This window comes from Chroicocephalus ridibundus, chromosome 4, assembly GCF_963924245.1.
Source record: "Chroicocephalus ridibundus chromosome 4, bChrRid1.1, whole genome shotgun sequence".
In the NCBI taxonomy this organism is placed as follows: Eukaryota; Metazoa; Chordata; class Aves; order Charadriiformes; family Laridae; genus Chroicocephalus; species Chroicocephalus ridibundus.
Window position 1 is genome coordinate 8,252,751 of NC_086287.1, and position 14,044 is coordinate 8,266,794.

The window sequence follows — 14,044 nt, forward strand, 5'->3', positions numbered from 1 at the left end:
TTACTACGTTAAGTTCACATGAGGCTAGAGGGTTATTTCCCCCCCTTCTATTTATAAAACATAAAGGAAAACAGGATTTGGGGTAAAAATTAGTAATTTTTTAGACACCTTCTTAAATATTTCAACCATTATCATAATATGATAGTAACAGAGCTGATATCTTCTAATATATACACGACAAATTTCTAGGTATTTCCTATGGCTGAGCACGTTTACCAAAAACCAACATCTGCAAGAGTTCCAACAGTGACACTAGCTATTTATTGAAAGCACAGCAAAAAACCTAATTGTCTCAGTCAAAAGTTTAAAAAGTACTGCACATGCCTCTTTAACACCTTTCTAGATGTCAGTCCAAATCAGAACATCGTTAATTATTTCCCAGCTTCCCAGAAACAAATGATAGCATCTTTGGGACCCATCCATTCAACAGCTGAAAAACAGCTTTGCCTTTGAAGACATTCTGGCCTATCAGCACAAGTAAGCTGTCTATAAAAAGCAAGCGGCAACACAGTTTAGGAGAATAATCGCAGATGTAACGGCATCAGCAAGGCCAGCAATATAACGTTGAAGAAATAAGACCTGGGGATGCTTAAGAGCCAAAAATCAAGAGTAGCGAAAAGCTCAACTATTGCTCAGTGTTTAAGGCTCTGAAAAATTTACGTTTTCAATTTTGGCTGGAGCAAGATGAACCTTGAGCCACGACTGCATCTTAGTAGAACAGACCTAGACCTAATAAATATGGTTACCAGCAAATGCAAGGTTTTTGTCAGGGCCCAGAGTGCTCTAGTAAGTCTTAACGGTCCTCAATAGCCTCACCTGGTGCCCCCACCCACACCCCCTGCCTGTGGGTCCAGGAGACCCATTTAAACCTCGTCCTGTGCCTTCAGCCTCCGCCTGAGCTACACTGCAGGACTGAGCTGTGGGCTGCCCTTGGTGTCCCTGCCGTCCTGTCCTGCTCCCTCGTTCAGGGTGGTGGGACAGACCCTGGCTGGCGAGGTCCCAGCCCTGACGGCTGCGTGATCGCCCTCAGCGCCTGGCTCCCCGGCCCCCAGGAAGGAGCCAGCCCTTGCTGCTCCCTAACACGTTTTGTGGGGGTTTTTTAACCAACTCAAATTGCCATTCAAGTTATGTGTGTTTTCAATGTTAGTCTGACATCAAGAGAAGCTTTTCAGGCATAGAATCAAGCCAAAAGTATGAGGAGTATTTCATTAGAAAATGCTACCATCTAAGATGTCTGACTATTAAGCAACCCTTTTAAACCACATAGCTTTGTTTCAAATGCCAGTACAACCAAGACTCTCCTTGAAAACATCGTGGATTCTCTGGTCACCTCTATTAGGTGCAGTTCAAAACTACAGAAAGCCACAGAAATCAAAAAGGCTGAAATATAGCTAGTTCTTTCCTCACAAAGAAACAAAATCAGTACAGCCAGCAGGGCAGACATTTTCAAAAATTTCTAGTGGTCTGAACGTCTTAATTTCTGGGTGCCCAAAAATGAGACAATTTAAAATGAACTTTTTCTGCATCAATTCAAAAGTAAATCTCTTTACAGTCAATCGATTCTAGAAGTATTTTCTTGTAAGACAGGTTGAAGAGCAACAAATTAGTACTATTCCTTTTCACTAGTGTCTTTTCACATTTTCTACGTATTTTAAAGCTAGGAAAAATTCTAATCCTCCATTAAGCTATGAGTAACAAAAAATATTTTACTAGCTAGAGAAAACATTTTTGCCTTCCAACCTATCATATTACTTATTAGATCAGGTGTTCGCAAATTAAATAGCGCCAAAATAACTTCTACAAGATACTCAGACGTGTTAAATCTTGCTGTTCCTCTCTCTTACCAAAATCCTTATAGCATTTTTGTCCTTATTTTTGTGATCCATAAGTCCTGAATAATAACAGTGCTTATAAGTAACTAATAGAAATAAATGAATACATAAGTAAATCCTGAAGTATAAATTGCTATACGATACCTCTACTCCACTCTCTTCTTGCTTCTTGCTAGAATTTATCTGTCATTTAGCACATAGTTAAATATGAAGATTCCCTTTAAACATGCAATCAAAAATCTTTTCTACTCTTTTCCTGTGATGAAACCACATTTTTCTCAGTACGTGTATCTGCCGCTAATATTTAAGAAAGACTTTAACAGAAAAGCTACTATTCCTTAGCCTCCTTTAACCTAAAAATATGCAAGATTTCTGCTTTATAATAATGCCTTGCCATTTTGAATGCAAAGAGGGATCATCTTCCTTCACACTTGAGACATTAAAAATATTCAGTGTCTTAAATTCCTGAGTAATTCAGGGCAAATTGAGGGCACCTTGAAAGTATAAGCGCATTAATGAAACAGAACTTGTTTACCCCAAAACGTACGGTCTGTGGAAGGTATAATTTGTTGTAATACAAATATATCTTATTGTATTTGGACAGAAAAGCAAAAGTTACCTTCCTTTCATATCAACAGTCCTTTGCAGTTTTCTGTGTGCAGGCTCCCTGTGCTACTCAGGCTCCACTGTGCAAGAAGAAACTGTCACTGAATGACACCCTGAATTCATTACAAAGCTGTACCGACAGGGAGACAACAAAGGCAGAAATTAAAGTTCATTCACATAGCGGATGAACCACATCAAGGACAGGGATCATGGGCTCTGACTGAAAACACACCTTCACTGATCTAAACAGAACAGAAGTGAGAAACGCGGCTGAATCTACAGTGCGGGGGAAGCGTATACCACGGTGCATCCAACAGGCTTTGTCCTTCGCTTGGACAAGGCAGAGGAGAAAAGGGAACGTCACCTCTCCGTGCATGTGGTTGCATTTCTTTCCAAAGCATATCGTGGGGCGTTGCTCACCTAGCAATGCAGATAAACATTTAGCGAAGCACTCTGGAGCATCCCTCCTCCACATCGCAAGTCTGCGTCATGATCATATCCATATAAACAAGGAACATGGAAAAGCAATTGTCGTCTCGGTTGTCATATACTGCAATGCTAGGTAGAGCACAGGCCACTAGTGACACAAGAAATTTTAGCTTACTTCCATGCAAGAGCATTGGACTCAAAGCCAGCATACTTAAAATAAATTAAAAGTACAAGAGTAATAATGAACAAGTCTCATTTGATTTTCTGATTGAAAGCTACCGTTCATGTCCAAGATGATAACTTCAGCGTCAGTGTATGTTCTCTTACTGAAATGGCTTGTATAAGAAGCATTAGGACTAAATAAATTTAAAAAAAACCCTTATCTTATCCTGACTGCTAAGAACAGAAAAAAGTCTCTCTCTAAAATTAAAGACACCTTTGACATACCTCAGTGAATCTCTCTATCATCCTCCCTACTCTGAACACAAATGCCCCAGGAACATTCGAACAAGAGATTGAAAACAGAGAGACCTAAATCTATCTTGAATATGTGCTGTCACTTCCTACACTCCTTTGGGAATACTGTAACACTTGGGAAACCCGCTCCACGACGGTCCTCCTTTTGACCCTAACACTTGGTCCCAGATTCAGGAAGCATTTTGCAGCCTAATTCCTAATGAAATGAATGGAAGTCAGGTGTCTAAAAGTACATTTTGTGAGTGTGGACCTGAGCCCCTCTGTAGCTTAGGAACTAGCAGGCTCCTCCCCATCTAAAAGGGTTCCACGGTATTTCAGAGCAAATAATTTAAAAACTGGTTTGCACTCAGATAGGATAGTTGCGGTAGGAGCATGGATTTACCAGACAAGCTAAAAACGTCACCGTACCCTCTCCCACCCCTCTTGCTGCCGCCTGGCGTAACGAGTATCTCCCCGTCGCACCATGCAGGAGCAGCAGCTGACCCAAGACGCAGCTCCTGCTGCCCCTGAGACCCCAGAGTATCTGGAACAGACACAGGCATGACGTACCTCTCTTGCACTTGTGGATCTTTTCAACCCATTTGCCCCCAATTTGCTTTCAATGGCAGTACCACAAACGCACAAGTGAAGGAAAAAAGTTTTTACTTACCTACTTTCCCTCAATTGGAATCTTTTATCAAATTTTGACATGTAATTTAAGATTTCTCTTCTTCCCTTCTTATATACTTATGTATTTATTTTCCAAAGGACCTGTTGCAGAAAAAGGTCTCGAGGTACATTATAATTATACAGAAAAGGATTAAAAATAACAATTAATTCAACCATCTCAGTAGATAATGCTTTAATGAGTTTTTCCTTCAGAATTAACGCCATCGGAGTTCTGAATACACAGAAAGCATGGAAGCAATATATAAAGTTTCATGTTTGTACCTGGTTGCCAGGTAAAAAACATTTATGCACTTTAACCCAGAATTAATTTGTCAATCGTTTTTTCCACATTAGATGATCTCTGTGGAAATGAAGGAATGTTCATTTTTTCTAAAAATTGCCAATTTTTCTACAAGCATTTGTTTCAGAGGTGCACAAGTACGGTAAATCTATAAACTAGATCTTACTCACTGCAAAATCAGAAGCATTTAATCATTCAGTCATAACAACAGGAAAATGCGTACCCTGTCCCATGTCTCCAGATGTTACAGACTGTTATTTAGGTTTATTTAATAATAAGAAAAATATGTAACTTATATGCTGGATATTGTAAATTTATTTTTTTTTTAAATCTGTGCTTTTATTTGTTACTGTCTCATGTCAATTAATATTTTTTAAAAAAATCTAGGCCTGTATTTATAACTGGACACAATGACAGTAAAAGTAATAAGGAACCAGTAAGAAATAGAGGAAGCTAATGACATAGTCTAAAGCACCATGAATAGCTCATATTTCATTTGAGGACTACCAATAAAGTGTAAAGCTTATGCTAAAAATTCATTTATACTCGGAATTAGTTTTACAAGTCTGGGATCACCAGAAAAATACAGTTCATTCTTCAATGCTGTGCAGGAAAGACTTTCCACAAACTAGTTACACATGGAATAGACTTTCTGATACTTTGCTGGTTTTCCATAGCGCATTTATCCTAATATGAACAGGAAGCATTTCGTATTCTTGGGTAGCTTAGCACTGATTTTTCATATCCCAAGTCAAATGACTGTCAACACCTGAAAGCATACTTGACAGGAACTTTCCATGTCAGGAGTTACACGATAATGATCCTTTATTCAAGGTTATGGCCTGATCCCAGATCCCAAACTCTTTGCACACCAGTATGATGCAAAATCATTTTTGCATTCCAAAGCTATTTGAATAGTTTTGCTGACTTAAAACACATTCAAACCCCATTTTTATTGACCACAAGAAATCCATAATGCCTATTAGCATCCCCAAACACCAAGAACGCTGTTGTCATGACTTAGACGTAACCATGATAGCAGTGGGGTTTTTTAACTCCCTTGAGCTTCCAAATTTATTCCGCATTACACGGTCATCACAGAAATAGATCCCGCAACAAAAAAAACTTCCTTCAAATACAAATAAAAAAATTACACTTTCCATCAAGTGGAATTGGCCTCTTGTAGTATCATTCTGAGAAAGCTGAACTGAACACTAAAAAACTTCACCAAGAACTCCCTTGACAGCGAGACACAACACTTCCTTTATATAAGTTTCAGCATCCAGGCTGAAATTTTCAAGGAATCAATGGAACATCATAGAACTCCATGACTTTAATAAAGAAAAAAAAAAATATATAGATCTCTGAAGTCAGGCATTAACTCCAATACTTCAGTTGGCAAAACTCTCTCCTTCTGAGTCTGGCCTTGGCACTTAAGATTACTATAAAAAGACTTACGAATTTCTTTAAATAAGTGCCAGCACGCAGTTAAGTATCAGCCTATATTCAAAATCTGATTTGATGCTGCTGTGATCCCATGAATTCTAATGGAACTCCTCCAAATTTTTTCACCACTGCAAGTGAACCTGAAGTATCAAAATATCTCATTTTGCATTATTTTTAGCTGAAATGTATGTCAATGTGAAATCATTTGAACTACATTAGTAGAACTAAAATGATCCCTAGTGTAACTCCATTCACGTCAGTTACATTAAGAATGCATTTCACCACCATAATTTAAAATGTAAAATGCTCAAGTGACGATGAAAGTATTTTTCTGAGAGTTGTCAGTATCCAGTAACACTGGGAAAGCTCTGACAGAAGCAGCAGTAGTAATTTGGAGCCATAACAGCTCAAATACAGCGTTTCCCTGGCACACAATTTCAACCGAAGTAAGACTTAATGGAAATTTCTGTTTCTTGTTAAGCACTTGGGATCTTTGGGTTTCAGCATGTTAGGGGCAGGACTCTGGCATTTTCAAGCTGTGTTGTAACTGACTGGACTGACGGGTAGTCGAATAATCAGGTTATAAACCAGCCCAAGTAAAGGTTTAAATTCTTTCTGTGGTTCAGAATGGTCTGCCAAAGTGATAGCACAATCTATCGTTAAGCTGCAGCAGTTGTTATTTATAACAACACATTACGTAGGTTTACACGTTGCAGGAGGCAGGGCAGGCTCCGCTGTTACCGTGGGACAGGTCTCCCCAGTACTGCAGTACGTAGTGCCAACACGCCCAGAATGCTGCTCTGCCAGCTGCCACGAGGCCCTACAGTGAGACCTTTTCCTTCAGAGAGTAAGGTACCGCTATATGACCACAGCATAACGTAGACATCGTCGCGCTTGTTTGAAACTAAGAAGTTGCGTTCTGATAGCAGAACAGCTGAACGACTTGCTGGAGAAGCTACTACTTAAGCAGTTACTTCGTGCTGAGCTCCGCATCCACAGTGTGAACATATTCTAAGAGTTACTCAAAGTTTTCTTCCTTCTTTCCATTAGACATCTAAAATGACACCTTTTATAAAACACCTTCCCTTTCAACCAGGCAATACTGCAAAGACCTACTACTTCTTTTCGCTCAGTTCTTTATTTACCTAGTTAGTATTTCTTCTACGCCTACATTCTTGCCATGAGCCCTGGTATTAAATGGTCTCTGGTATTACACAGAACTACTTGCAAGCTAGCTTACAACAGAACCCTTGTGCTCTTTACATCATAAACTACTAGCTGTTAAAGAAACACTTTCAATTATGGATTTTTGCCAGATTTTACAGCATGCTCACCCTCACTGCTGATACTGCCCCTGTAGAAAAAAGTATTTAGTATGTTTAACTCATACGAGCTAGAACAAAATGCAATGTTCAATTTTGGCAAATACCTATGTATAAAATTACTGAGTTGTTTCATTCAAAACATAGTTGGAATTAATATCATCACACTAAAAAGCAGCTTTGTTTAACACTTCACATCAAAAATACAGTGAAGCCTGCCCTATGATTTTAAATTAGGAATCAAGACATTTACACATAAGTTTTGAACCGGGGCTCAGCACAACGCAGTCTTTTGTGTGTGTCTTGGGTTTTATTAGTTCTTCTGCAATGCAAAAGAGGACAAGCAGAGAAACTTCGAAGAGGAAATTCACAGAAAATCCACGAAGGCAAAAATCAACCATTACAGAAAACCCCATGTCTATGGCTCTGTTCGGTACCACGGGCTGCGGCACGCAGCAAACAATGCTTATCTGATAGATTATGCATCATGTTGTAGGTGCCCGATTTGGACTGCTTTTATTGTTGCTTTTCAGCTCACTGACTAGTCAGTCACTAACTAGTTCTCCCCCTGCAAAAATCCTCTACCCGGCTTCAAATTAATATTGCAAAACTACTGTAATTCCGTAGTGTTGGTAAGCCCCTTTTTCTCTCATAATGGCCTGTCCCAGCCCTTAAAGTGCACATGCCAATTTGGTTCAAGTTTCATAATCTGGAATGTTCCACAGTGCCTCTTCAAAAACAGTTCCAGTTTAATTGTGCCTTCCCTAGGTAATTATAAGTCTGAAAAAAATGCCTGTTCTGACTCTATTATTTACGTTGTACGCAGCAACATCTTACCTACTTCAATCTGGAGTCTGGAATGTACTGCAGGCCAGACCATCTTTACCTACCTTAATCTCCTAGGAAGGGCAATGGAAGTTTTTGACACAGAGTAAAATACAGCTGGTCTAAGAATCAGTGAAAAGAAATTACAGAATGTTTTCTCAAGGACTGCATGGGACCCAGCATGTTCATTTTGAATCCCAGAAAGCCTATTTTGGATCTTAAATGTTGCTTCAAATACACATGGGTGAAAGCTGTAATTAAGGGAAAATGCAGTACCAATAATTGCATGTTAAAAGTTAGCAATTCTCAATTGTCAGTACTGTAACAACTGAATATCTTATTACTTCTACCTTCTCCTCCCATACACTGAATTTCTTCAATACTGACAAAGTGCACGTACTAATCATAGACTACGAATGTTAAATTAACCAGGAAAAAGATATGAATCGGGATGGTATTTCTGGAGGGCATCAGTAGAAAACACTGATTTCAAATAATTTTGATTATAAAATTTTACTTCACAATCCTTTTCCAGATCACAGATGTTCATAATTAAAAAGAGTATGGAGTCGATGTAATGTTTCGCCATCAGCATCACATAAAGAAAAAAGAAACAATAAAATATGATGCAGAATTCACTCTTCCAATGATTGTCATTGAACTATTACATTAGTAAACATTCACAGTATGAAGTCTCTTTCGATATATCTCCAGCATATAAAGTAGTGCAAAAAAGCATTCCAGTCCTTTTGCCTTTGCAGTCAGACCAGGTTAAATGATTCTCTTACTTCATTTCTTTCATTATTAGACAACAAATGCTGCAATGCCTCCAAAGAGAGTTATAAAAATAAACAATTTCTGGAGGGTCAGCAGCCTTTTCAAAGTAAGTTTCCAGTTAAAAACAAGCATAATAGATTTCAAGAAAAAAAATTTAGATCTATCTTCTGTAGAATATCTTTTTACAATAAATTTACCATTTGAAAAACAATGACTATGGTATCCAATGATTTATGGTAGCTGCTATTAAAGCACTGATAAATAGATAAATGACTACCAAACTTCATTGCTTCTTACATAGTAAATACCTCTGAATGCCAACTTTTACCACAGAGCTGTTACTAGTGATGTCGACAGTTCATGCACCCACTGTAAAACTGACTTGGTTTTAATAAATTTTTCAGCCTCATGTGCAAAACACTTGCATTCTAATAAAAATATAAAGTCTGAAATTATATCAGATCTAGCAATCCCTTCCTCAAGTTATACCACTTACTTGATATGTAATCCAAGTTTAGCAATGCTTTTTATTTGTATTTAACCATTAAATGGCATACTACTGTATGCTGTGGACTCTTGTTTGCATATTTCATTATTTTCACTGCACTCTTTAATGCATAAATGTATTTGGAAACGTTCAACATTACACATCAGTTTCCACAGAATTTGAATTTACACAGTTTTTCTTCTCTGACTCACTGCTATTCCCCGTGTCCTGACTTTTTTTCTCCTTTACACAAAGAGATTCTTTAACTCCTTCTTCCATCTCCAAATATTCTGATTTATCCTCTGTGGATGAAGATGACGAGCTTCTAAATTTCTTCAGTAAATTTGCTGGGAGGTAAGGGCAACTGACTGCATTTTGCATCAGCTGCGTTTGTTCTTCATTCTCAGTCTCTCTGTGGTAGAAATAGTTAAAATTGGAGACAATCACTGGCACTGGTAAAGCAATGGTTAACACTCCCGCAATGGCACACAGGGACCCAACTATTTTCCCACCCACAGTTATGGGTTTCATATCCCCATAACCAACTGTAGTCATGGTCACTACAGCCCACCAAAAGGCATCTGGGATGCTTTGAAAATGGGTGGCAGGCTCATCAGCTTCTGCGAAGTAAACAGCACTGGAAAACAAAATGACTCCAATAAAAAGAAAAAAGATGAGGAGGCCCAGTTCCCTCATGCTGGCCCTGAGCGTGTGACCCAGGATCTGCAAACCCTTGGAGTGCCTGGAGAGCTTGAAGATGCGAAACACCCTGACCAGACGGATGATCCTCAGGATGGCAAAAGACATGGCCTGTTGACCGTTACTGCCCTGCTCCTGCGCCAAGTCTGTGCCCAGAGTAATGAAGTAAGGCAAGATGGAGACAATGTCTATGATGTTCATGATGTTCTTGAAGAAGTGTGCTTTGCTTGGACATGCAAAGCAGCGCACTGTAAACTCAAAGGAGAACCAAATGATGCATACTGTCTCTACAATGAAAAAAGGGTCATTGAAGATGGTGTGCTCCCCAGCATCCAGGTGAAGTGACTCATTGGAAAGCCCCTTCCCTGAGCTCAGGGACATGATGAATTCTTTGTCATCTCTGAACTCTGGCAAAGTCTCCAGACAAAAGATGACGATGGAGATCAAGATGACCAATACAGAGACAATGGCAATGCCTCTGGCTGGACTGGAGCTCTCTGGGTACTCAAACAGCAGCCAAACCTGCCTCTTAAACTCATTCTCCGGCAAAGCTTTGTCCTCTTCCTCTTTGACAAACCCTTCGTCCTCCCTAAACTTGAGCATGGCCTCCTCCCCAAGTTGGTAGAATTTCACCTCCTCAGTGAAGATGTCAAAGGGTACATTGACTGGCCTCTTCAGCCGACCACCACTCTGGTAGTAGTACAGGATGGCATCAAAGCTGGGCCGGTTCCTATCAAAGAAGTATTCATTCCTGAGAGGGTCAAAGTATCTCCCTCGCTTCGCTGGATCACCCAACAATGTCTCCGGGAACTGAGCTAATGTCTTCAGTTGGGTCTCAAACCGCAGTCCTGACACGTTGATTACCACACGCTCACAACACTCGTACTCACTGTAGCGAACAGAGCTGTAACCCCCAGGGCCTCCACCATCATCAGGTGGCTGGTCCGAGTATGAAAACTCATCCTCCCCATAGTCATCACTGTAGTAGAGCTTTCCTTCTTCCTCATCGTCTTCATCCTCGTCTTCATCCTCCTCTTCCTCCTCACTCAAGTCCTTCAGTATTCTCTCTTCAGAACCACTGAGGGGCAGCAGCTCAGAACAGGGGAAGGAGGCCCCACAGTCCCTGCTGCCCAGGCGGTGGCTCCTCTTTTTCCCTTTCTTCCGCCTCTTACCACTCTGGCGGTGGGGCATGCTGCTGCGTGACGCGTTCCCACCATAAGAGGAGGATGCACCTCGACTCTGTTCCTGATGGTAGTGGTGATATGGTCCACCTCCACCTGTCGCCCCACCTTCTACTGCTGCTGTTGCTGCCGCTACGGCTGCGGCGGCTGCGGCTCTCGACTGTGCCAGCCGCTCTCTCTCTCGGGCCCGAGCTTGGACTGCATATCCATAGGGCATGTGGCTGTTGCACCCAGAGCTATCCGCACTCACCATTGCAACCTCCATTTTGCAACTGGTTTTTTTTTTTTGATAGCTTAATGCAAAAAGGTTTTCTTTTATATATAGTATAACCTTTACTTTCACTAGAGAAAGTTCAAAGCCATTTGCATTTGGAGGACAGTCCCTTAGACATAGAGCAGAGCAACATACTTGTTACACGGAATCTATGTTTTGGACAACCACAGATCTGCATTTTCTTATTGTCCAGAACATCTGACACAAAATACTGTTTTGCCAATAAGAAAAGATGAAACTTAACCAAGGAACAGCTGAGGCCTCGTTCTTTCATCCACCAAGCCCCTTTATTTTCATTTATCTCCCGTGGCTGACGCAGATCTGATCAGAATCATGACTACCTTGCAGGCTACAAACACTGCATTCAGGAGGAAAAAAATATGCAAATCAAAGCGTACCTGCTCTCCACAAATGGTTTTAGTTCATCATTGCAACCAAATGCAAATGCAAACAAATTCCTCATAATTTGTTCCTGGTAATGCTTTGGCCTAGCAATCTTATTGTTTAAAATCATTACTCGGGGAGTTGAAGTTAATTCCAGCCATCACTTCATCTACACAGTGAGGAGGTCTTTGCAAATCCTTTCTTCAGCCTGTCAACAATGTCTCAAACCTGGGAGCAGCACCCAGGGCGTCAGCAGCAGTGGTAAGAGGAGGAGGAGGAGGAGGAGGAGGAGATGAAGACTGAGAAACTGGCTCTGAGGTCCCCATAGGACATAAGGGAGTGGATGGGTCACCCTTTGGTTATGGTCATGCAGAAGCAGCACTTAACCTGAGGCACATGCACAAACACACAAAAATAAACAAAACAAAAAGGGAAAAGATTGGATTGTTTTCCTAAAAGGTCACACTGATCAAATGAAACTGTGTCATCTATTACCACGCTATTCAAATCTTCCCCTACCCACACTATTCACACTTCTACATTACACACACACCCACATCACATGCACAGAGATTTTGAACGACTCCGTGGGTAAGGATGTGGGTGGGTATGTCATATATATATAGACAGAGATACAAAATCCCCACCCATATAAGCACTTGCATCCATACACAAACACATGCGTGCTTCACCAACACATATAAACACTAATAAAAATGCTGCAATACACAGTGCATTCAGGTCTTTAAGTACATACGTAATAGATACACCTACATATATCTCTATGAAATATTACAGAATAAATGTATCTACATAAAGAGCTTTTGTTATATTTGTAGAAACACACAGGATGCACGAATGCTACATTTTCACCTATAACTGATTTCTGTTTCAATCATAATGAACATCTCACTGAATTTAATTCGGAAACAGGCACATACAATGCTCACTCAAGTGAAAATACTGTGATATGATATGTCAAGAAAACACAACTGCAGGTGCACTGAAGCAACATCTACATGCAAGCACACACCAAAATACACACACCCCTCCCCTTGAAACAGAAGCCTCATTTATAGCTATATCTATTAATACGTGATAGAAGGTGAATATGAACTATTAAGTGACGCTATTTTTAAAATCGACCTACGTGTCATGCAGAAAAGGATCTTAAAAACGCTATTATACTTACTGTTCCTAGGCAGAGAAATAGCAATGCTGTCCTTGCTAGTGTAAGGACCTGGTGAGAGCAGTCCTGGGGAGGGGGCTATGCCAACTGATGCACATTTGCAGGTGTGTATGGTCAGTCAGCACCACAGGTTGACGAGTTATTTTTCTCCCTTCTTGCTGGATGCATCAAGAGCGCCAAGAGCGAGCCAGTGAGGCAGCTTAAGCTGGGGGCACTCTGCACAGCCACAGACGCTGCCTCTCGCCCAGGCATTTGCAGAAAGGCAACAAGCAAGAGTCTTGTTCCAAAAGAAAAAAAAAAAAAAACCAACAAAAACGAAGGCGGCGTGTTTGTGTGTGTGTGAGACAGAATGAATGGATAAGCGCGACCACTGGTCTCTCCAAGCCCAGCTTTTGCAGTAGATTTGTAAATCAACGCTAAATAGTCCGCGTACTAAGCCTGTTTCCACTGATGGGAGCACAGGGTGCCGCTTCTTGCAGTTTCTCCCCCAAACACGTCCAGACGGCAGGGGCTCAGCCAGCACCCGCCCGCATCATCCACTTGTTGTGCCGGGTTTTGGTAATGCTTACCAAAAAATTAAAAAAAAAAAAAATCAAAAACAAATTAATAAAAAAAAAACCACCAAGAGGAGAAAGCAGCTCTCTACTAGAAAGCTTTTCTTGCCTGTTGTTTTGGTTGTTTTTTTTAAAGCTGTGGCCGGCGGCCGCGGTCGCTGCGTGCCGGAGCGGCGGGGGTGCTCCCGCAGCCCGCCCTGTTGCTCGGCGGAGCCGCCGCCCGCCCTCCCCGCCCTCCGCGCCGCCGGGGCCGCGGCCGCCCCGCCGCACCGCCCCGACACCGGCTCCGGCTCACCGGCGGCCCCTGCCGGCCGCCGCCCCGCACTGCGCCCCGCCGCCGCTCCCGCCGCCCCCCGCGTCTCCTGTGAACGACTGAAAGCAGCATTCCAATGCCGGATAACGCCCAGGCTGGGTAACCTTGTGCTCAAAGCAACGCTTACAAAGCCCTGGCTTCTGGTTTTGGGGGAGGTGGGGGAGGGGGCTGTTCTTTTAAAGAAGAAAATGACATTGTTGAGGTGGGTGAGGGAATTTCAAAACTAAGTGCAGACCAAGCTTCCCGGAAAGAGGAAAAAGCTGCCCCCTCACCTCCGCCCTGCTGCTTCGCTCGCCCCAA

At 41.5% G+C, this 14,044-nt stretch overlaps 1 protein-coding gene across 1 annotated transcript; it reads right to left on the reverse strand.

Annotated features, from left to right (window-relative positions):
• Positions 1 to 4,597: 4,597 nt before the first annotated feature.
• On the reverse strand, positions 4,598 to 13,623 carry KCNA4 (potassium voltage-gated channel subfamily A member 4). The gene is made up of 2 exons (XM_063333302.1): positions 12,881 to 13,623; positions 4,598 to 12,075 (listed from the first exon to the last, which is right to left on the reverse strand). Exon 2 carries the CDS (start codon positions 11,293 to 11,295, stop codon positions 9,307 to 9,309), a length of 1,989 nt encoding a protein of 662 aa, XP_063189372.1. The 5' UTR covers positions 11,296 to 12,075; positions 12,881 to 13,623; the 3' UTR covers positions 4,598 to 9,306.
• Between the last annotated feature and the right edge of the window lie 421 nt (positions 13,624 to 14,044).